The sequence below is a fragment of the Salvelinus sp. IW2-2015 genome, linkage group LG30, assembly GCF_002910315.2.
Source record: "Salvelinus sp. IW2-2015 linkage group LG30, ASM291031v2, whole genome shotgun sequence".
In the NCBI taxonomy this organism is placed as follows: domain Eukaryota; kingdom Metazoa; phylum Chordata; class Actinopteri; order Salmoniformes; family Salmonidae; genus Salvelinus; species Salvelinus sp. IW2-2015.
This window is the reverse complement of record NC_036869.1, coordinates 17,467,940-17,492,516: the sequence shown is the minus strand read 5'-3', so window position 1 is coordinate 17,492,516 and position 24,577 is coordinate 17,467,940. Positions and strand designations below refer to the sequence as shown.

General features: G+C 41.2%; 1 protein-coding gene and 1 pseudogene across 12 annotated transcripts in view; both read left to right on the top strand.

Annotated features, from left to right (window-relative positions):
- The first annotated feature begins 55 nt into the window (after positions 1 to 55).
- LOC111955251 (LIM/homeobox protein Lhx9-like) lies at positions 56 to 5,173 on the top strand (annotated as a pseudogene).
- A 1,971-nt stretch (positions 5,174 to 7,144) lies between these two features.
- LOC111955130 (major histocompatibility complex class I-related gene protein) overlaps positions 7,145 to 24,577 on the top strand; it is an 84,066-nt gene continuing 66,633 nt past the window's right edge. For 3 of the 12 annotated variants that reach the window (XM_070436042.1, XM_070436040.1, XM_070436037.1), the window contains exons 1-7: positions 8,351 to 8,764; positions 10,157 to 10,429; positions 10,528 to 10,821; positions 10,939 to 11,223; positions 11,920 to 12,039; positions 12,268 to 12,321; positions 12,662 to 12,706. In XM_070436042.1, coding sequence (XP_070292143.1) covers positions 8,701 to 8,764; positions 10,157 to 10,429; positions 10,528 to 10,821; positions 10,939 to 11,223; positions 11,920 to 12,039; positions 12,268 to 12,321; positions 12,662 to 12,706 — 1,135 coding nt within the window. In that variant the 5' untranslated portion in view covers positions 8,351 to 8,700. Of the gene's footprint in view, positions 8,276 to 8,349; positions 8,765 to 10,156; positions 10,430 to 10,527; positions 10,822 to 10,938; positions 11,224 to 11,919; positions 12,040 to 12,267; positions 12,322 to 12,661; positions 12,707 to 18,565; positions 18,605 to 20,093; positions 20,133 to 20,316; positions 20,395 to 24,577 lie in introns of those variants that run through there. The other 9 variants (XM_070436035.1, XM_070436039.1, XM_070436038.1 and 6 more) reach the window with 9 other exon arrangements.

The following is a 24,577-nucleotide window of genomic DNA, read 5'->3' as shown; positions in this document are numbered from 1 at the left end:
TGTGGTGTTCCCAGATGCCCCTTTTGGCTCTTATTTTTATTTTTAATTGGTCTCTTGGGACAGCTTTCTGCTGCCTCCTGGCCCCTGATCTACCCGCTTTCCCAGCAGGCAGCACAGCCAATCCAAATCTTCTCACACCTGCCTGAAACGGCTCCTGATGGTCCTGTTTACAGGTGTGCTGAGGCTTCACTTGGGACCGAGAAACACACYGGGCAACATTTAGGGAGTTAGATGTTTAAAGTTAACAGCACACCAGTTGAACGACTACAGAGGAGCGGGAACACTGTTTTAGCRTATTATCACAATAATGGTGTGGACATGAGGATTTTTGGAGTCAAAGAGAAGGGGTTGGACCGAGCATAGTACTGTTTATTCAAGTGCCATAATGCACATTAAGTTGTCATTTTAAAGSGGATATTGTTCAGGGATCCAAAAGAAGTGCATTCTTTCAGGACATCAACACGTCAGGTAAGATCATTTTATGCTTATGGGTCTAGTCAAGCCAATTCATTGAATAGTTATGTTAAGAGCAATGTATTTGTTTGTCAAGATAATCTAAATCAGTTCTATTTCCACATTGTCTACTTGCATCTATTGTAAGTGTTTGTAAAAGGTGTATTTTAGGATTGGAGACGGAAGTATCAACTGCAAGGATAGTGTTAGAAATAAACCTAATGAAGTCGCGTAATGAATAAGCAAGAACTCTTTTAAATGTCTTATTGTTATTTGATGTRATCCATATCCATCCTTTTCCCCTCTGTCACAAGGGCAATCATGATGTCACCAGAGGACAGCAGCACCCTGGAGGGCTTATTGTATGGCAGCCTCCATGGTGACGAGGGGGAGGAGTCAGTGAACCAGGGGAGCAGACGATTAGGAGAGGATAATTCAACAGCCAGTGTAAGCCCCAGCTTGCCTGAACCAATGATATGAATTATGCATGTCTGTAGCCTGGTCCCAGACTGTTCTGACGTCCATACATACATGTTATGACATCAATAGAGGAGTTGGCTAAAACCCATACAGTACTGTATATGTGGACTATATAATAGCATATGCCCATATTTTTGTTAACATTCCTAAACAGGCATTGTATCTGTAAAACAAATAATAATATGGAATTGGATAAATTCTTGACTAAATATCTTCACATTTTGATAGTATTTTTTTTTACCATGTAGTCGTGTGAGAACAGTCTCAATGCATGTCCAAGGGCCCTACACTCCATTTGTCTTCTATGGGTTTTTATGAATAGTTCATGACTTCCCATAAAGAGAAGCTTTGCTCCTTTTTTGCACYGCTCCAGTAGCGCATGTCTGAAAACTGTTCCCGGTATAAACTGGGTTCAACATAATGAACGTGCATGTGCACGCTTCAGCTAACAGGCTTCAGTTTGTTTGATAGACCACACAGCCACTAGGTACATAAAGTAAGCAGGAAATCCATGACCTACATTCTGAGTTGCCTTGTTTGATGGAGGTAATGGCGATTGCAGGGAAACCAGGAAATGTGGCTCTATTTTGATACACAGTGGCCTCCACGATCCCCTAAAATGTGTCTTCATGACCCTGTTAAATTATCTAGCGTTAATCATTGATCTGACATGGGTCTGTTTACACCTCTCCAGTCATGTCAAATCAGTGATTACATCAAGTAACGGAGGAAGGAGKGATGCATTTGTAAAGTATTACAATGGAGCCCTTGTGATCCGGAATGACCTTTTTCTATTCTTGCTTTGCAGTCTCCAGCTACAGGCGTAGTAGAGGAGCCGTTGGTGTGTGCCGGCTGCGAGGGTCGTGTTTGCGACCGCTTTGTCCTATTGGCTGCAGGGCGGGCGTGGCACGAGGCGTGTCTCCGCTGTAGCCAATGCCAGTGTGAGCTCCAGACGCACCTCACACTCTACTGCCGTGACGGCAGCATCTACTGTCAGCAGGACTACTGCAGGTGACTACAGTCTTCACCCACTTTAGACACTTATGTTCTGGTTGCTTTGATTCTGCTTCTACCTACTTATCTGCACCAGACTACTCAGTTGGTTGTTTTGGTCCCGTCTTCATTTTCTTGTACGGTAAATCCTCTGCAGGCTACTGACGACAGTCTTCTATTTGTACACTTTTCTCTTCTGTCTAAGTGGATTTCCTTTAGTTGAGCATGTTAATGTTGTAAAAGACATGCTCAGTCCTCATATTGTTCAAGAATGAWGAGTGTTAACAGAGATCTTATTTCTCCAACTGGCCAGGTTATTCAGTGTGGGACGATGTGCCCGCTGCTCCCAGCCAATCCCGTCGTCAGCAATGGTCATGAGGTCTGGTGATCTGACCTTTCACCCTGAATGCTTTTCCTGCCAGGTTAGCTATTTTGGATCTATAATTAGCACTTACAGTACCTGTCCAATTCTACTTTGACTAACCCCTACCCTACCTCCTAGACACTTCTGTATAACTTTTTCAGCTCGAGGCCCAAATGAGAAATTTGCATCCTCCAATGACCCAAATTAAGAAGAAATGGTGTGAGATTATGGATGTCTTTTCATAACTCGCGATCCACCACTCACATGCCGACTTTGACCCATAGTTTAAGAAACCCTGCCTCCCGAGTGGTGCAGTGGTCTATAAGGCACTGCATTGCAGGGATAGCTGTGCCACTAGAGATCCTGGTTCGAGTCCAGGCTCTGTCACAGCCCGGCCGCGAACAGGAGACCAATGGGGCGGCGCACAATTGGTCCAGCCTCGTCCTTGTTAGGGGAGGGTTTGGCCGGCAGGGATGTTCTTGTCCCATCGCGCACTAGCGACTCCTATGACGGGCCAGGCGCAATGCACACTGACACGGTTGCCAGGTGTACGGCGTTTCCTCCGTCGCATTGGTGCGGCTGGCTTCCGGGTTAAGTGGGCATTGTCAAGAAGCAGTGTGGCTTGGCTGGGTTGTGTTTTCGGGGGACGCATGGCGCTCGACCTTCGCCTCTCCCGAGTCCGTACCGGAGTTGCAGCGATGAGACAAGACTGTAACTATCAATTGGATAACACAGAATTGGGGAGAAAAAGGGGTAAAAGAAAATAAAGAAACCCTGCCCTAGCCTATCCGAGTATAAGGTGGCGCAATTACCCCTACCATAATCTAGGGGGTAGAATTCTTGTTTATTACTGAAACCTGTGGTAATGGTGACGTGAAATGCATAAAATAAAATAATGAAGTATTAGTCAACCTGGGTACACTCAATTTTCTTTCACTTTTAAAAGCTCTGACGAAGGCCAAGAGGCCCAAACATAAGCTTGAATACACTTTAATAGGAGGCTATTGAAGTCACTCTCTCCAGGCACCGTTTTTAATTACATCAATGGTGGTAATTCTATATTTCATAGGAGTGTGATGTCACCTTGATGCCTGGAAACCTATACTGCCAACAGGGGCAGAGCCTGTACTGTCAATCACATTACCATGATGGCTGCAGTGCTCCACCCTCTCACAAGCTCCACCTCAAGCAGCGAGAAGGTGAGTTATTCAAAGATGACAGATGATATTCACGTTTACAAATGGACAGTCTGCTATATCAACYTACCTTGATACAGGAGAAGGGGAGGAGTCTGTCAGCAGCCCTGAGCCRCGACTGGAGGATGGCGTTACAGGTGGCCGGGCCCGCAGGCGGACTAAGCGAATAAGAACATGTTTCCGCAGCGAACAGTTGAGAGCCATGGAGTCCTATTTTGCCCTGAAACACAACCCTGATGGCAAGGATTGGAGCTGTCTGTCTCACAGGACCGGTCTGCCCAAGAGAGTGCTTCAGGTTTGAGACATGAACATAGGATTTTAACTGTGAACAAATTTTGACCGGAGTAGTGATCCCCCAAWAAATCAGTACAGGATTATGCGGACAAACTGTTGCCAATGGACATTGAGGTCATGCTTAAAATGATTGTGATTTCTCATTTCATCTCTATCTCTCTCTTATACATACATACACACACACACACACTCAGGTGTGGTTCCAGAATGCAAGGGCCAAGCTCAGGCGTTCCCTCTCAGCCGACGAGTCGCAGAGCAACTCACCCGCCCCCCAGAGGTTCGACACCATGGCTACAGCCTCCCCGTCCCTAGTGACCTCCCACCAGTCCCAGTCCTTCCAGACCAGCACCATCGACCAACTGGAGCTCTCTCTGCTCACCGCCCCTCTCAGTGACCCGCCCCAAAGCCCCGCCGACCAATCAGCAGGCTTTAAAGACTCGTTCTTCCTGGACTACAATTCCCAGGGTGCACCAAGGCTCTCCCCTTTGATGACCTATGATTTTGGGGAGTCTGGATTGGGGAGAGAAGGCGATTCTGACAAGGTACTTCAACCATATTATTGATCATGTTCACATTATTCTGGTGATCACTACGCTATTTAGTCTTCCAGGACAACAAGTTATGACAGAAGAGAAGCTGCAAGTATCTAACTATAGTTGACAAACAAATGGCCTACCAAATGTCAGAAATGATAATATGGCCTGCAGAAATGTATCTAAATTATGGGTGAAAGTAGCCTAAGCCAGTAGGCTAGTATCAGCAAAACAAATTACTATGGAATTATGATGGWTCGAACTGCACAGGTAGCCTATTTTTTTCAAGTGAGTTTGACAATCAGATAAAAACATCACCCATGATATGCGAAACTGAGCCTGCGCAGACCGCCAAAAACAACAGTAAACAGGATTCGATGTTTACATGCTACAGTATCCCGTCGAAGATCAGCATGTCCCAGCCTTCTTACCCGGGTGTCTCATAACCMGRAWWRRWWYYWWTYCKGGTTATTGTAATCGRGATATGATGTTTATATGAGTCAACTCAAAAACAGTATCCCGAATAATAAGTGGATATTGGTGTGCATGTAAACGTGGTCAATGTTAGGCATGTTGACGGTACATCTCTGTGAACTGATAGACTTTTAGTTATAATAATGCTRTGGTAAATTAAGCRTTTTATGATYATTCCTCGCTCCTWCTTGTTTTGTTCCACKKTTTGTCATGGCTGTTATGATATCAATATGCGCAAGTAGTTTAGAGATGTATAGATGCTTGTGTTTGTTATGATATTGTACACACTGAGTGCCAGGGAATGTGTGTAAGATCATGTATCTGAATCCCACCACAAATATGACTACGAGCTCTTTGTACTTTAATAAATGGGCTGTATTAACTGATGGATGTATAGGTTGTCTGTTTACTCATTGTCTAAAATAATTTTTCAACAGATAAAATAATACAGTACTTCAGCAATCAGTCATACCTTACTAGATTTTTTTTAACCCCTTTATCTCCTCAATTTCGTGGTATCCAATTGGTAGTTACAGTCTTGTCCCATCGCTGCAACTCCTGTACGGACTCAGGAGAGGCGAAGTTCGAGAGGCGTGCATCCTCTGAAACCCAGCCAAGCCGCACTGCTTCTTGACACAATGCCCGCCTAACCCGGAAGCCAGCCGCACCAATGTGTCACACCTAGCGACRCTGGGCCAGTTGTGCGCCGCCCCATGGGTCTCCCGGGCACGGCCGGCTGTGACAGAGCSTGGACTCGAACCAGGACCTCGTGGCACAGCTAGCACTGCGATGCAATGCCTTAGACCACTCGGGAGGCAGGGTTTCTTATCGTCACTTGGGAGGCACCCTAAATTGGTTTTAACAGACCATGTTAAGGATGAATAGGATGAGGTCCTGTGAACCTCAGTTGTTAGAGTATGACACTTGCAATGCCAGGGTTGTGGGTTCGATTCCCAGGGGGGACCAGCACGTAAAATTATGAAAATGTACGCACTCACAACTGTAAGTCACTCTGAATAAGTGCGTCTGCTAAACAACCAAAATGTAAAATGGCTACAATCCTCTTAAAATGTCAATTTACAAAGCACACACGACAGTCTGCTATGAAGATGACCGCTCTGTTTAGTAATTAATTKAATCTATAGTGTGACCTCTGGTTATATGATGTTTTTACTTGAATCGTTCAATTGAGAAAAGTGACTGATCCAGAGTATTTATGAATGTCTATAATGATTGTGTGTCAGGAAACCGGACAATGGAATTCTTTCAGGTGCGTCCGTGTCCTCCCTGTGAGATTACCTTAATGACTGAGTCCTTGACAAGGTTTCYTYGAAAGTCCTAAAGAATCACTTCACAATAATTGGACACTTTAGAATCCATCAGTTAAGTGAGGCCTGTTTCCAAGTCAGAAGAATTTAGATGTTGCATTACATGTGCGTCAAGGGCCCGATTAACCAATCGGGGACAGAGGACACGATGCTGTCAGCTGAAACTCTACATTTATGGGGGTATTTAAATGGTCAAGGCAGAAACACATTCTACAAGGTAAGCCAATGGATCCATCAATGCTAATGTGTTTGGTATCAGGTGTGGACGTTGATATTCAGTTTGTCTGTGTACAGCAGGTACACATGATTCAGTGCTTACATACTAAATAGAACCATGTAAATACCTGTAGAAATCTGCATGTTAGGACATGGTGTCTAGCAGTGTAACCGATGTGAAATGGCTAGCTAGTTAGCGGGGGTGCGCGCTAATAGCGTTTCAATCGGGTGACKTCATTCGCTCTGAGACCTGAAGTAGTTGTTCCCTTGCTCTGCAAGTGCAGCGGATTTTGTGGAGCGATGGGTAAACGATGCTTCGTGGGTGTCAGTTGTCTATGTGTGCAGAGGGTCCCTGGTTCGAGCCCGGGTCGGGCGAGGGGACAGATGAAAGCTATACTGTTACAGCAGCACACCCACTTGGTGCTATTTCAGGGTATTTGTGGGAAGGAGGAATGCTTGCTTGTTGCTCCACACAGTTAATTTAGCCTTTTTCTTGAATGGGGCCCTAAGAATCAGGGCTTTGCGAATATCTGGATAGATTTGCAATCTGATGCGTTGAGTCTTTTTACTTTTTGTGATTTATTTCACAACTACTTTATATTTCCAACAACCTATAGATKAGATTTTCCTCGTTCCTTCTCTGTGCCTCTCAGCCGATGCTCACTCTTCTCCCTGGCTCTCCCGGTTCACATCCCGGGGCCACACGRGCACCCCCACTTCCCCCTTGCCATCCTGCCCACGTTGGATAACCCTGAGTGAGAGGCGGCCTTACTCCAACTCCAGGCCTCCCTGGATGTCCCCGAGGGTTGTAGCTGCGGCGGGCCTCCGCCCCAGGGGGCCACTTCTGGAGTTTGGGCCAGAGGACCCACGCCAGGGCCTGCTCAGGGAGCTGGTGGCTGAGAACAGCTGGAGACAGGAGGGCATGAGGAGGGGCCAGAGGGGGGGATCTGGAGAGGAGGCCCCTGGGTCCCTTCCCCGGCCACCCCATGGACACTCTGCACTACCAAAAGGGGGGAGAAGAGGGAGGAGGAAACGGGAACAGGGCTCTTACGTCACCTGCGGGCTTCAGGCTTTCAACAGAGAGAAGGGAGGCTTTGGATTCCGTTTTGGAAGGAAGTAAAAAAGGAGGAGGGACTAAGACTTGTGGAGGGTGGGGAACTTGGAAAAGGGTGAGGCAGAGGGATGAGTGGACAGCYGAAGTACTGATTGACACATGTCAGAGCAATCAATTGTGAGATTATGATTAGAAATGTATCATGAAATAGACTTCCAAACCGTTAAACAAAATGTAAAATCTAGTCTATCATAATTGTTACATTATAAAATGATTGAGGGTATGTGAATGAATCTGATGTATTTGATGTCTATGATTGAATTTATCAATGCAAGCCTACAGTGAAAACAGTATTGKCATCGTGTTTATATTTTCTCCAGGTCTGCACAATTAATGAATAGGAATAGAACATACAGCACTACAGAGGGTAGTGCGTAGGGCCCAATACATCACTGGGGCCAAGCTTCCTGCCATCCAGGACTTGTATGCTAGGCGGTGTCAGAGGAAAGCCCAAAGAATTGTCAGACTCCAGTCACCCAAGTCATAGACTATTTCTCTGCTACCACACAGTAAGGGGTACCGGAGCACCAAGTCTAGGACCAAAAGGCTCCTTAACAGCTTCTACCCCCAAGCCAAAAGACGGCTGAACAATTCATCAAATGGCCACCGGACTATTTACATTGACACCCCTCATTTGTTTTGTACACTGCTGCTACTGCTGTTTATTATCTCGAGTAACCTGTACCCTCAGCGCACATTGACCCGGTACCAATTCCCCCTGTATATAGCCTCGTTATTGTTATTGTTACTTTTTATTATTTTTTACTTTAGTTTATTTGGTAAATATTTTTCTCAACTCTTTCTTGAACTGCACTGTGGGTTAAGAGCGTGTAAGTAAGCATTTCACGGTATGGTATACACTTGTTGCATTCGGCGCATGTGACAAGTTTGATTTGACACCAATAAGGGAAACAAATAGGCTTCACAGCAACTGAAACGTACATTCGTCTTTTTTACCTGATAACAGTTTACGTTTTCAGTCCTTGGATGAATAAAAGCACTTTGGGCAACGAATTATGCCGCGTTCAAACGCTAGTTGGAAACTGAAATGTCCAATTTGCTAACGTTAAACACGGCACGTTTATAACTACAACCAGTTAAGAGAGGCAGAAAAGTCCTAGTTCTGACTAGTACTTGAACGCGGCAGTAATTGGTTGTAGCAGACCGGACTTTGTTGAAGTTGGAGGTATTCCGTTACTGTACCTCCAACATTTACTGTACCTCTCAAGGAAACTGCAAAAACGTAGTTCACAAGATGTATACGTTTATGTTAATTGTTTTATATTTCGCGACAGAATGTATTGTTCAGAGCCAAAGCGGTAAGTTGTAGACCTACTCGAATGTCAAAAGTGAAAGTAAAAGTTTACTGCTGGATAAAAATAAAACGCATAATAAAAATCGTTTACCAACTGATATGAGCGGTCTGTTGTTGTAGCATAGTCTACAATATTTTTTGATTTATTGCGTTTTATAGGCTATGTAGTCAACCTTATGTGAGTTATTCCACTTTATTGATTACCGTTACTTGCTAATGCGCATTTACAGGCCAGCCATAAGGCAAGATGATACAGYTACTTTGTTTAGGCTTATGAAATCCCCCATGATCAACCTTTTGTAAAACACATATGCTGCCYGATCATGTTGTTAGCTGGTATGTTTGACATTTTACATTGTAGATAAATTACTTGTACTGTTTAACAAAAATATGAAACGCTCACACAGGAAACAGGAAATGCATTGTTTTCTTAATATTTTGACGACTCATATGCCTAATCAACAAGTTACGAAAATAGTTTACCTTAATCAATACTGTTAATTGATTAGGTTAATACATTTGTTTTTGATAAATCGCAGAATATGTTCCACTTCACTTCTTCAATAGGCAATGAATGTAATAGCAGAGAGAAGTCATACTATGGCCTTGCATAATGATGTCTAAATGGTAGTTTAGGTTACATTGATGTAGTCCTTATAGGCCCATTAAAAATCTAATCAAATTGTATTTGTCACATGCGCCGAATACAACCGGTGTAACTTGTAAGTAAGCGTTTCGCGGTAAGGTCTACACTTGTTGTATGTGACAAATTTGATTTGATTTGATTAGATTTGTAATAGGCCTGTATGGGCTACATCAATGCAAACTAAACTACCATTTAGACATCATGATGCAAGGCCGTAGTATGACTTCCCTGCTATGATATTTCATAGAAGTTTATTTTTTTACTAGTTGGCCCCTTACAGAGACGATAGACCTAAGTATTTGACAGTGTCTTCCTAGTGGCAACTTTCTGGGCGACGTGACAAAATTACCATAGAAATGTTAGTTAAAGCTCTATCATTCTAATTGATAGCACTTCTAAGAAGCAGTAGATATGTTCTATGTACTCTATTTCTATGCTTTCTGTTCTTAAGTTTTGTTTTTGCTTCTTTTACTTTTGTTTTTGTACACCAGTCAAACAGCTGAAAATACTGTATTTTTTGTTATGGAAAATATATTTAACAGCAGTTTAGATGGTACAATGATTCTCTACACACTATACAAGCTTATTTTGGCACAAACTGAAATTAGGTTAACTATTAGAGTTTTAGCAACCAGGAAATGGCAGAGCTATTTATGCGTAGTGCAAATTGAATGTTTTACAGCATGGCTGATTAACATGGAGAGAAGGAGAATTGAGACAAATTATCTCAATGTTTCTTTTCCCCTACAGAGATCTACTCGTTGAATTACATCTACACTGCCCTCTCAAAGCCAGTTGAATTGCCTGGTATCCATGAGTTCACTGCCATGGGCCTGATGAATGACAAACAGATTGATTACTATGACAGTGTGGATAAAAAGAAGATTCCCAAACAGGACTGGATGAGGGAGAAGCTGCCAGCAGACTACTGGGAAAAAGGCACTCAGTCACGCAAGAGCAAGGAGCAGTGGTTCAAAGTCAACATCAACATCCTGATGGACCGCATGRGGCACAACAACACTGGTGAGAAACCACACCTGCATTTTGTCCTACGCTCAGCATTTATATTTTTCTTAAATTGTGGGTAATTAGTTGTCTACCTTTTTCATTTTTCATCTCAGATGTTCATGTCCTTCAGTGGAAACATGGATGTGAGATTGACAAACAGCCAGACGGCACATTGAAATTCATAAAGGGCACTGACCAATACAGCTACGATGGTGATGACTTCTTGGCCTTTGATTTTGCCACTATGCAGTGGGTGGCCTCAGTTGTTCAAGCTGTGCCGACTAAGAGGAAGTGGGACGGGGTGCAGATCCTCAACCAGTACACCAAGGGCTACCTGGAGAAGGAGTGTGTGTACTGGCTGTCCAAATTCATGGAATATGGGGACAAAGAATTCAGTAGCACTGACCGTGAGTACTTATAAATATTAATCTCCTTAAATAGTAGAGCCTAACGATTGGTTTACAGAAAAGGACCTATGAGATCAGAAATTAAATATGAATGTTCTCTGTTTATTCCCTCTTCAGCCCCTCCAAATATCTCTGTTTTTGCTAAAAAAGCCACACCTGCAGGAAATGTCCGCCTGACCTGCATGGCRACAGGTTTCTATCCCAAAGATGTGATAATTCATATTAAGAAGAATGGGGTCCAACTGACCGAAGACGATGGAGTGCAGTCTGACGGAGTCTTACCCAATAATGATGACACCTACCAGATCAGGATTAGTGTGCAGATCCCAGAGGCAGACAAGGAAATGTATGAATGCTCTGTCAGCCATACAACATTGAACGAGTCAATTGTGAAAAAATGGGGTAAGGTTGTCCTAGTATTTAATATACTTTATATATTTTCAACAAACCAGTTATTAGCATGGTTAGCAATTATGGTAAAAATCAATTAGTAAAATGTTTGAGTCTGTTGTAAGGTCACAAATTAAGATTATTTAAATGTGAGTCAACAGTTTCAAGCTCAATGTATAGGATTTTGTTGTTAAAGCTGGAATCTGTTGTTGCTACATCCATTTTTGGACAGAAATGAATGATATATACCCATTGCATCTTGAAGAATATAACTTATGAATGCCTCATGAGCTTAGTTCTACTGTCGTACTCCATCAMATCCCAAGATACAGGCTTGTTTTATTCCAGTGTTTTGTAAACAATGTAAATGTAAACAAACACTGTMTGGCCTCAGAACGTGGTTAAAACTGTCATTTGAATAACATGGATGRTCAGYCCTTGCATCCATAGCTCTGTCTATGAACTTGGGAGTGGKTACATTTCTCCAAGCCCATCCCACCGCTTTTTACCAAAATACAGGCGGTGTGACCACTTTGTTATTGTTTCTACGGACAGACAAACCTCTACCTACCTCGGGCATCACGCTCCCCCTTCACTACCTCAACTACCCCCCCCCATTCCATTACAATAAAATCCTTCAAACTACTATGTTGAAGGTGTGTTCTGTACCTAGTGAATGCTTAATATGTCCTCTTGTCTTACATACAGATGGAACATGCCGTGATTGTAGCCAATCCACAGTTGCTRTCATTGCAATCATCATCATTGTTGGTGCTGCTGCCATTGGCATAATTATCGTGCTGTTTCTTTGGAGGAAAGGCAAAATATGTAAGTTTCTTATATTGTGTATGAGAGAAACGGTAGCGATTATGGTCATTTCTGTACAGAGTATGGTTTTCAGTGCCCTTTTTGGCATTAGTGCATGACTTTAGTAAATCTCAAGAAGTCAGGAGGTCAAACAGTGAAGTATTGTATAATTATTTTTCCTACCTATGTGYTYCCMCTGTTTTTGTCCACTTTCATAATTGGTTTTAACACCTTGCTCCATTGTTTTAGGTGCTGGTAAATCAGGAGCTCTACCACCTMCTGGGATCCAGRCCCCTCTAAATGGTACTGTTGATACAATGTCATGCGTTTTACCCCTAGAAGTCTTTCATGTATAGCAGTASCACAGCAATACCAATGATCTGGTTGGGATGTGTTCAATAATGGTCCATCTCATGATTGTCGTTTGCATTGATTTAATAACATCTTGAGAGGATTCAATTAATGACAGCCCATCCAATCCATGTTTTTACACATCAATCATGTTCCCATACTGATTAATAGCCCCATATTGTCTACATGTTGTTCTGGACAATACCGATCAGTATATATCATAACATCAATGAATCAGACTTAACCATGTACTTGCAAAAATATTCTGCTCATATGACTCTGTTACTTTCAGGCAATGGGAATGGAGCGACCAATTCGAACTTGACCACCACACCAAGTAAGACATTATTTCAAAACTTGTAGAGGACATATTATGTTTTACTGTTATAATAGTTGCTAAAAGCAGAAAAGCTTACATTTCTTTATTTTCTGAGAAGATTCTAATTACAAATAAGAATTATTGACTTCTAACATTAATTCCTGGCATTTAAGCAAATACGTCTTCAAGGTGTTTTCCAAAGGCAGGTTAAGGAACAATACAATAAGACCTGGCATGTTTGCATTTAATAGCAAAGGTTACTTTTATCACCTTCATCACAAATCATGTGGTACACTCTTAGAAAAATGAGTTCTTCAACTGTCCCCATAAGAGAACACTTTTGAGTTCCAGGTAGAATCCTTTTTGGTTCCAGATAGAACCCTTTTGAGTTTGTTAGGTTCTAAATGAACTGTGTAAAACTCAGACGATTAGTAAAGCTCCAACCAAGTGTATTCACCCACTGGGTCACACAGATGCACAAGACAAAAAAACATATTTACACAAGCACTGGTATTTAACCCTTCCTACGCGGAGTATCCTCCTCACACATATGGTCAGCCAGTACATCTCTGTTGCTAGGCAGAACTCCAGTGATGACTGTTCTTTCTCACTTCATTGGAGCTGACTTGGTTCCGCATTCCTYAATTCTCCCCACTCATAGCTGTCCTGTTGACTTGTACCAGTCTGTGGCCCCCCTCCTTCCCATAGTATCCCGATGTCTAACAATAACATGTTCTGACAGTATTTACACATCCTGCTTCCCTCTCTCTCCCTCTGTGACATGATTAAGGATGTTTGAAGTTTATAGGTCAAACCCATCAGTTCCATGTAGAACCCTCTGTGGAACCAGAAAGAGTTCTTCCAGAGGCTTTCTCCTATGGGACAAGCGAACGCACACTACGTTTAGATTCTAGAGTTTTTTTTTTTGTCTAAGCTTGTTTACCCTAAATGAGCAGGATGAAGTCATCATCAAGAGCTAGGAAGATAACACTAGAACTTGCCATAGGGCCAACGGCCACTGATGAATTTGATTTTGTCAGTTAAAAATTCAGCTGCAAAAAAGCTGTTGTTTCTGCTACCTTCCACTGACCTACTTCTCTGGAACTGTTTTGTGTATTGTATTCTTACACTGATGATTTGTCCAGAATTTGTGGTGGTTGAAATTAACATAAAAGAAAAGTATTTAGAGCCGTTTTAACCGTGTTTTCACTTTATCAACTATATGATGCCTTTGACTTAATTCTGACCAAAGCCATGTGCTGTAATGCCAGGCTCGCGGGGCTTAATGGGCGTCTTCTCTTTCTCACACTGAATGATTGCCCAAATGGATTGAATTGGGATAATTGTACAAGTTCTTCTTCACAATCAAATTAAATTAGGCCTAAATTGATCCCATTCTTGGTTTACATTTACTTTGTAAAATACATTTTATGGGGACTGTTTATTTACTATAGACTCTTTTACTATCACACTGTGAAGGACGCATGTAAATCACATGGCTAGCAAATGTTGCCAGAGCCTCTTAGAATAAATTGTTCCACACCATATCCTTGACGTCACTTAAGGCTGCTTTGTTCACCATAAAACTTGTGCTAGAATCGTGGGTTGTATGGGAGCAGATCAGCAGAACACAATTGTAGAAAAAGCCCGTTTTTCACAGCCTGAGATGCTGCGACGACATGTCACTGAACCTCAGATGTGGATCTGTGTGGCGCTCATGACCATCACCATAATCGCCAAACGTAGCATACAACTCCCGCGGTTTCACGTGTGATCTTGTTGGTGGCTGCTTTTCAATACATAAATTAGAATGCATTAGAACAGTCCATCACCATCTGTGGAGAGAATTATGCAAGTTGAATATCCCGGTGATCGTGCGGCAGTGGAGGGATGGAGAATTATTTAGGTCCTATCAAATTGTACAATCTGAAGAAATGGCCTATGCCCCCATGTCAATACCAATTTCTGCTTAGCCGCTAATAGCCACTTACCTGATGATGCGATACAGTGCTGGCTGCTGTTTTCACTGTGGACTCAAGTCTGATGTGGTAGAACATAACGAGGACGAGCATCAAGTATCACGTCAACTCATGGTTGAGGAAAGGCCGGTACGTCACGTATTCGCTGACATCTACACCAATGGTCTGTGGTCTGTCAGGGTGGACTAATACTGTTGACATGGAGCCGCAGTACAGTACACACATAGTGACCAGATTACTGTGAATGGCGTCCCGTTGCCCTTAAGGGGGGATGGATGCCAGCACTGGCCACTACGCTTATGCGACATAAGTACTCAGACTTGAGGCCCCCGTACCGCTGCGTTGATAGTTGGGTTGTCTTTGAGCTCGTCCTCACCGTGGTGGAGTCTGTTTCTTTTTAATCACAAATCTATTTTTAGGTCACTGTGGGAATTATTTTCTCTCGTGAACTACATGGGTGAGGGTTGAGTATCATAACCAAATACACCAATACGGAGTTGTGCAAGGATAGCACAGTGAGTGGTCATTTCAGAGGGTCAGCGCCAGAGATTTGAAGAGGTATAACGATGGCAGCATAGTCAAGAAAGATGTTAGATGATGCTTGAAAAACAAACCATGTCGGTGCGCTGCACCTGTCTGCGTGGGGGTCTTTCGTCGTTAGCTAATAGAATCTGAAACCAATCAGTATACACCAAATATTTAAAGAGTGATGGACGCAGCGTCCTGAGCATGCTGCCTAAACGTCGCTGGCGAGAATTTCGATGGCGCCTTTCGCACCCTGTGAATATCCGCTATTTTTTAGGATGGTCTGGACCCGCCAATCATATCATGTAAAAGAAACTACAAAGTTTATCTTGCACACGTTTGGCAAATAACTGTGCTGGTGCGTGTGCTTGACTCTTCCGGGGTGTTGGGGTGCGCTTCCATTTTAAGTCCTCAACCATCGGGCTAACAGTTCAGCAAGTCAGCATTCAGATTTCGATGACGTTCTATATCTTAGGTTACTTAGCTCACTACATCGAAGTGATTCTTTGTCAATTTCCAAAACTTTGCGCGAGGGATTTCTTCTATCTTATTTTCATCAATAACCTATTAATTCTTATTATTCTTACAATTTGTTATTACGTTCGTAAAGGTGTTTCTTTTGTAGATAATTTGTATCTGATTTTGTTATATTTATTTTTATTTTTTTTTTCGTTTTATTAGTTTCTTTATTTCCCTTTCTCTTTCATTCTCTTTTTTTTGTGTATTAGAATTGATTTCGTTCTTATTCTATATGATTTTTTCTGTTTTTTTGGTTCCCTTTTCTTTACACTACTAGTTGATTATCACTAATCATTTCTTGATTACTTGATGGCTTCTTGCTTTTCATATGTGTGTTTTTATTAACGTCAGTCTCACGTGATCGTAAGAATTGATGTTTATTTTTTTTACTGACCTTATTACTTGTATTTTTTGCTTTTTTTGTTGTTTTGTCTGATTGATCGTGTGTGTTGGTCTCTATTAGAACACTATACGATTTATTTTATTTCTAAGATGAACATGAATCGATATTTCTACATTTTTTTTGGATTATTTTTATTGTTTTTTTTTTAAATTTGCTTGCTTTTTTTTGTCTCTTTTTTTTCTAATTTTTTGTCTTCTAATTGATATTTTAATGATTTGTAGACCAGATTATGAAATATTCTATGTTAACGATCTGTGCTGTTCATTTGCTTAACGCACGTGATTGCAGCTCGTCGTTTGTGACATATGAATTTTGGATATAAAATGACTTTGTTTGTACGGATGGCTTTTTATGTAATGGATTTAATTATTGTTGTCTGAGTATTAATTTTAGTGATAATATAGTAGTAATTTAGGCCGAGATATAAAGCACAGTTTACTTGGTGCTTGCGTATAATTGGATTGGGAAGTACAGCACTCCCCCGGGGTAACAGGGTAGGTGGTGTGCAAAGGCTGAGTATGTCTGGATCACTTTCCTTGGGCGGTCAGCTACTCTCTGTTCTTTCTGGGGGTTCGGAGTGTTTTTTTTACCTCTTGGTGTATTGTTTTTGGTCTTATTTTCCACGTCCTCTGGCTGTTTCTGGCGGTTTTTGTGGGGTTGCTCGTTCTCTTTGCTGCTTTCTGCTCTCACTCCTTCTAATCTTGTATTGACAGATGCAGGGAACGGAGCATCGCTTTATCAATTGTTCCTTCAGAGTCACACGCAGGTAAACATTGATTTTTTCTATAGTATCTGAAGAGCAGCATTTCTGCGACACTTCCTTTTCAAATAACTCTCAATATCAAGAGGTGCAGCTCTTTTTCCAAAGGTCACTTTTTACAAGAATATCTGTGTTGTCCATGCATTCAGCACATGACCACTTGTCAGGCAGCTTTGCTCTGGCTGTTAAGCGAAAACTAGTAACATATAAACGTACAATTTTAATATTCTATTCTGTGGTCAATGGTGATAGAACCCGATAAAAAAGTGATAATGGTGCTTGACTTCCAGTTAAGTTCTGGTCAGCACCGATGTCAAACCAAGTCCTTGCTCATGTGGCTTTCCTATCTGAGGAAAGATGAACCAGGCTAGCGGGTGAGCGACCGTCTGAGACTGTGGTTTGAGACTCATGGAGCCTTAACATGGGCGAAGGCAGAAATGTGACCATGTTCACATCAATTTCCCTGGCAGACAGTTGTATTGCAAGAAGAGTAGCCGTCGGAACATAAACGCCAAGATGGGAGCTACAGCAGCCAAGCAGGCCGCCAAGGAAACAAGTCCTGCTCTCTTTTCCCAAGCACCACAGTTCCCACTCGGGAAAAATAAGACACAATGTCAAGTCGTCAGGTGCACGAACAAGGCCATAAATTGTGCCAGTGCAACGATTTGTTTGTGAGGCTGCTCACACAAAGCCCCGAAGCTGTGTGCTGACTGTGGACCCGAAGCATAAAGAGAAGACACGATTGATTTGTGTGTAAAGGCACAGATATAAGGGCCGAATACAGTGTCTGCTACAATTACTGTTTTTTATATCTTGTCATGAATATATTTCCACTAATATTTATTTATGCAATTAATCCTTTACTATTGTTCATGCACTGGTGCTTTTATTTAGAAATACAGCAAATAATTCTGGTTATTATTTTATTATTATTATATTTTTAGTTCTACTTTGTCAAAAGAAGCTGTAACTGGCCTTTTTACTAATCACATCTACAAATAAAGGTGATCAAATGATTACACTGTTGTTTTTATTGTAAGGGAAACAAAAATAGACGATAGGCCTACTTTTATTCTATGACTTTATAGAATTATACAAAATATATCTTTGACTACCCAAACAAAACTATTGTTCTTTTTTAATATATATTTCCATGAATACTTCTTCATGCAATTAATCCTTTACAATAGTTAATGCACTATTTATCAAGCATTTAACATTAATCAAGCATTTAATTATCAAGCATGTATTTCAGCATGTTTGCGCACTTGCAGGTTGAAATGCATTCTTATGCATATGCTAAACGGACGCCTGGCAACGTTCTCTATCGGTTACTTATTGTGAAGGGCAGGCAGTTCTAGTGTTAAAAGCCCTTACACACTGTCAACAACCTAGTGGGGAACAACATGACACATGAATTCTAACCAATAAATGATCTGTACTGAGTATGATTATTATAACACTGAAGTTAAATGTAAAAAGGGGAAAAAGTAAATGTAACATATTTTAATAGTGTACTTTTCAATTCAGGAAGTGAATTAAATTAATGATCTGGATACTGGTCGTTGTTTACTATGAGGATTTTTCAGTTCATGAATTGAATTTCAATTGGGAATATGCATGCCTTATAGAGGAACAATGATCATCACTATATAGCTTTATCTAACTAAAGATTGATTATCTTTTCCCAGTGACAATGGATGGCGCTAGCGGCATTTCCTCTGACTCAGGTAATGTTATTCAAAAGTATTGCCAGTTACTTTCTTATACAGTGCATTCGGAAAGTTTTCAGACCCCTTGACTTTTTCCACATTTTATTACGTTACAGCCTTATTTTAAAATTGATTAAATCGTTTTTTCCCCCTCATCAATATACATACAATACCCTATAACGACAGAGCAAAAGCAGGTTTTTAGACATTTTTGCAAATGTATAACTCCCACCCCCAGAAATATCACATTTACATCATTATTCAGACCCCTTACCTGTGTTTAGGGAGTTTCTTCCATTCTTCTCTGCAGATCTTCTCAATCTCTGTCAGGTTGGATGGGGGGCGTTGCTGCACAGCTATTTTCAGGTCTCTCCAGAGATGTTAGAAGTACGGGCTCTGGCTGGGTCACTCAAGGACATTCAGAGATTTGTCCCGAAGCCACTCCTGCGCTGTCTTGGTTGAGGTCCTGAGCGCTATGGAGCAGGTTTTCATCAAAGATCTCTCTGTATTTTGCTCCGTTCATCTTTCCCTCGATTCTGACTAGTCTCCCAGTCCCTGCCGCTGAAAAAACATCCCAACAGCATGATGCTGCCACCACCATGCTTCACCGTAGGGATGATGCCAGCTTTGCTCCAGACATGACGCTTGGCATTCAGGCCAAAGAGTTCAATCTTGGTTTCATTAGACTAGAGAATCTTGTTTCTTATGGTCTGAGAGTCCTTTAGGTGCCTTTTGGCAAACTCCAAGTGGGCTGTCATTTGCCTTTTACTGAGGAGTGGCTTCCATCTGGCCACTCTACCATAAAGGCCTAATTGGTGGAGTGCTGCAGAGATGGTTGTCCTTCTGGAAGTTTCTCCCATCTCCACAGAGGAACTCTGGAGCTCTATCAGAGTGACCATTGGGTTCTTGGTCACCTCCCTGACCAATTCCCTTCTCCCCCGATTGCTCGGTTTGGCTCTAGGAAGAGTCTTGGTGGTTCCAAACTTCTTCTATTTAAGAATGATGGAGGACACAAAAGTTGATTTTGTCCCAGCTCGTGATGCCTTCACATTTTTCCCCACACGGCCGGCACACAAATTAGAACGGTGCAATAAATGTTCAAGCGACAAGATTCTCAGGGAGGATCGGATAGAAGGACATCAGACCATGGACCAAACACAAAGGTCTAAAGGTTTATTTCCTTACTCTCAGACACAAGCCCTTTTAGTGTGATTGTAGTCTCTTTTATGAGCTGTGTGTCTGATGCATTGTGTTAATTAACATGCAGGGCAACAGATCTGTTAGTTTCAGTATGCCAGAGAAGAGGTTTGTAAAATAAATAAGACAGTACAAAGACACATCACGTGCTATGTAAGGCACACATATAGTATGTTGTATGCGGCACTATGAACAACAATATGGAAGAATGGAACCTCTTGTTTATGGTTGTCTTTGTTAGCTTTTGTTTACATTTTTTATTGTCATATTTAAAGTGAAATTAGGGACTGTGTTTTCTCCTTTTTATTAGGCAAATATGAGGATGGAAGTAGCAACTCATCAGACTCTGGTAATCTAATATTCCCTTGACCCATAATAATAATAAATAAAGATAGCAGACATGCTTTTATCCAAAGCGACATTCAGTCAGTCATATGTGTGCATACATAATATCAATCAAAGACTTACATTGTATTTGTTTGCCAATTTTTTCGAGACTGTAGAAAGACCGTTTCCCTCTGACACTATTTCAGGTCAAGGCAGCCAGAAGGAAAAGTCTTCAGACGGAGCCAGTGAGGAGGAAGTTAAGATGCCAATGCTGCCTAATGGAAGTAAGTCGATGGATATCAACCCTTCTTTCACCTCTTCTCCAACTGTCCCAGTTCATTACAGAAATGATTTACTGTGGTAATTATGAAGATAGACTAAAATAACTAGGAATTACATGCTGCATTAGTTTGCCGCCGTAGAATTGGTTACTTTTATGTAAAACATTTATTCCCTCTGTTTATCCTCTAAAGTTGGCATGTTCGATAAATAGACAGTTCTGAACATAAGGAACATCGTTTTTAAAATGTCAATGGGCAACACTTTTGTTTTATCACTAAAAGAGAAAGTTAAAGATCCTAACTAATTAGTTCATGTGAGGCCAAGCCATCAGCAGTATTTGACACCATCCATTTGTAATTAGAGCTGACTTCTGTGTTATTCATGTCATTTATTGTTATATATAAGAAAATATTTTACAACATTGCGCTGTAACGTATGTGTTCAATCTAATAATGCACATCTTTTCCATATTGTGTATTTATGTGCAGGTGGCTAGATGACTATTGGTGGGCAAACTTCCTGACGGGACCGGTCAATTAATTTCATAGTATGCCTATTGATAATGCTTGTTATTCAGTTACACTGCTCAATTCTTATAAGCTTGTGATGGAAATGATAGTTACTTTGTGTTTGTTAGCTGTTCTTGAGTAAGGTTCTGTACTTCCAAATACACTACAGTTCAATGTGTCCCTTTCGCCTCAACGAATTTATTCTGTCGTACATTTCATGTTTTACTGTTACGCTGGATGTTACTGTATGGAGAGAGGTTAACACACAATGAAAAGTCATCTTTACAGTATTTGTATCAGTCTTCAGGGATTGTAACTAGACCTGTACTAGATCAGGGTTATATAGGCCTAGAAGGATACTGTATGTTGGTATGTTTTCATACCTCCGGTCTCTGCCCAATCGGTGACAAACTCTTCTTTTAAGTAACATATCAAAATAGTTATCGTACATTTTCAGTAACAAAAAAGCATTGTTAATCCTTTGGGTATTTGCAGTATAATTTGTTATGATTGTTTATTTCAACCTAGGGCCCATTTCAAAACCGTTCACTGGGTTTCTAATCTAAGACAAAGCTACTCTCTTGAATGAATGTACTGGATTTTCTGTTTCTATCACATTTTAACATTGCTTTATGGAGGACACAAAAATCCCAACATGCAGTCTTGAAGCGATGGTAAAAAATATTTTTTCTCTTATCCCCAAAAACTTTTTTTTTTGTTGAATATGGCCTCCTTGTGTTATGCATGCTACGTGTGGACAAAATTATTTCGGCGAATGATTTCAATAATTTTGCATGGCATTGCTCTGTTACTATGTACTAACCAGTATGCTACATCACTTATCAATTATTGTGCCCACAGATGCACTCAGAAACACACACACGCACATTGTTTATAACCTGTACATGCTTTTCAAAATCTCCTGTATGATTTTATGTTTTTGTGACCAAAAAAATAAATTATAAAATACTATATTTTTTGCGCATTCTATCATCCAAAATAGGGTCTACCATACATTGTGTGTGTGTACATACATACATACATACATACATACATACATACATACATACATACAGTTGAAGTCGGAAGTTTACATACACCTTAGCCAAATACATTTAAACTCAGTTTTTCCACAATTCCTTAAATTTAATCCCAAGTAAAAATTCCCTGTTTTAGGTCAGTTAGGATCACCACTTTATTTTAAGAATGTGAAATGTCAGAATAATAGTAGAGAGAATGATTTGTTTCAGCTCTTTATTTCTTTCATCACATTCCCAGGGGTCAGAAGTTTACATGCACTCAATAGTCATTTGTAGCATTGCCTTAAATTGTTTAACTTGGGTCAAATGTTTTCAGGTTGCCGTTCGCCAAGCTTCCCAACATAAGTTGGGTGAATTTTGCCCCATTCCTCCTGACAGAGCTGGTCTGGAGGTTAGTTTTGTAGGCCTCCTTGCTCGCCACACACTTTTTCAGTTCTGCTCACAAATTTTCTATAGGATTGAGTCAGGGTCTTTGTTATGCCCACTCCGAATACCATTGACTTGTTGCTCCTTATAGCTCGATTTGCAAACTTTGGAAGTATGCTTTGGTCATTGTCTCATTTGAGAACCCATTTGCCGACCAAGCTTTAACTTCCTGACTTATGTCTTGAGATGTTGCTTCAAATATATCCACATAATTTTCCTCCCTCGTGATGCCATCTATTTTGTGAAGTGCACCATTCCTTCAACCTCATGGCTTGGTTTTTTCTCTGACATGCACTGTCAACTGTGGGACCTTTATATAGACAGGTGTTTGACTTTCCAAATCATGTCCAATTGAATTTACACAGGTAGACTCCAACAGGTTGGAGAAACATCAAGGATGATCAATGGAAACAGGATCACCTGAGCTCAATTTCGAGTCTCATAGCAAAGTTTCTGAAGGAATACTTTTGTATAAATACAGTACAAGTCAAAAGTTTGGACACACTATCATTCAAGGGTTTTTCTTTATTTTTACTATTTTCTACATTGTAGAATAATAGTGAAGACATCAAAACTATGAAATAACACATGGAATCATGTAGTTAGCAAAAAAGTGTTAAACAAATGAAAATAGATTTTAGATCTCAAAGTAGCCACCTCTGCCTTGATGACAGCGTTGCACAGTCACATTCTCTCAACCAGCTTCACCTGGAATGCTTTCCCACAGTCTTGAAGGAGTTCCCACATATACTGAGCACTTGTTGGCTGCTTTTCTTCACTCTGCGGTCCAACTCATCCCAACCATCTCAAATTGGTTGAGGTTGGGTGATTGTGGAGGCCAGGTCATCTGATGCAGCACTCCATCACTCTCCTTCTTGGTCAAATACCCTTTACACAGCCTAGAGGTGTGTTGGGTCATTATCATGTTGTAAACAAATGATAGTCCCACTAAGCGCAAACCAGATATGATGGCGTATTGCTGCAGAATCCTGTGGTAGCCATGCTGGTTAAGTGTGCCTTGAATTCTATATAAATCACCATCACACCTGCTCTAACATGCTTCACGGTGGGAACCACACATGCGGAGATCATCCGTTCACCTGCTCTGCGTCTCATAAAAACACAGTGGTTGGAACCCACAATCTCAAATATGGACTCATCAGACCAAAGGACAGATTTCCACCGGTCTATTGTCCATTGCTCGTGTTTCTTGGCCCAGGCAAGTCTCTTCTTATTGGTGTCCTTTGGTAGTGGTTTCTTTGCAGCAATTTGAGCAAGAAGGCCTGATGCACGCAGTCTCCTCTGAACAGGTGATGTTGATGTGTCTCTGTTACTTGAACTCGGTGAAGCATTTATTAGGGCTGCAATTTCTGAGGTTAGTAACTAATGAACTTATCCTCTGCAGCAGAGGTAACTCTGGGTCTTCCTTTCCTGTGGCGGTCCTCATGAGCCAGTTTCATCATAGCACTGGATGGTATTTGCGACTGCACTTGAAGAAACTTTCAAAGTTCTTGAAACTTTCCGGATTGACTGACCTTCATATCTTAAAGTAATGATGGACTGCCATTTCTCTTTGCTTATTTTAGCTGTTCTTGCCATATTATGGACTTGGTATTTTACCAAATAGGGCTATCTTCTGTATACCACCCCTACCTTGTCACAACGAAACAGATTGTCTCAAATGCATTAAGAAGGCTGGAAATTCCACAGATTACTTCATTATTTATTTTCATATGACAAGGACTAAAAAGGATTTGCCAGTAGATTGTCTACTTGATTCATGATGACCGCAAGCTAAGATTTTGAAAGTAAGATATTGACAGTCCAGTCAAAGCTACTGTAGATATAACATGATTTGATGCCATTTTATCTGTGGCCAATGACCTTGATTCTTCTTGGAAGGGCACTTCTAATCTAAGTCTATGGAATGACCCAACGGGCTCACATTCTTGATGTCTACCCTTACTAAAGGCGGGTGATGTAGTGTCCCTATGAGTGACAGAACACTGAGCCAATTACAGTGCAATGTTGAGCCAATCACGGTGCAATGCTCCTATTTTCTGTTGGCCTGCCCCACCACCACAGAAAGCACTGAGCTAGGCAGAAACACCAGCGTTTCGGAGCTGCCTGTTTGTATGCGGCTTTATTAACTCAATGATATATATATATATTTTACATTGTTTGCAAACTGATATGTGACACGTGTTAAT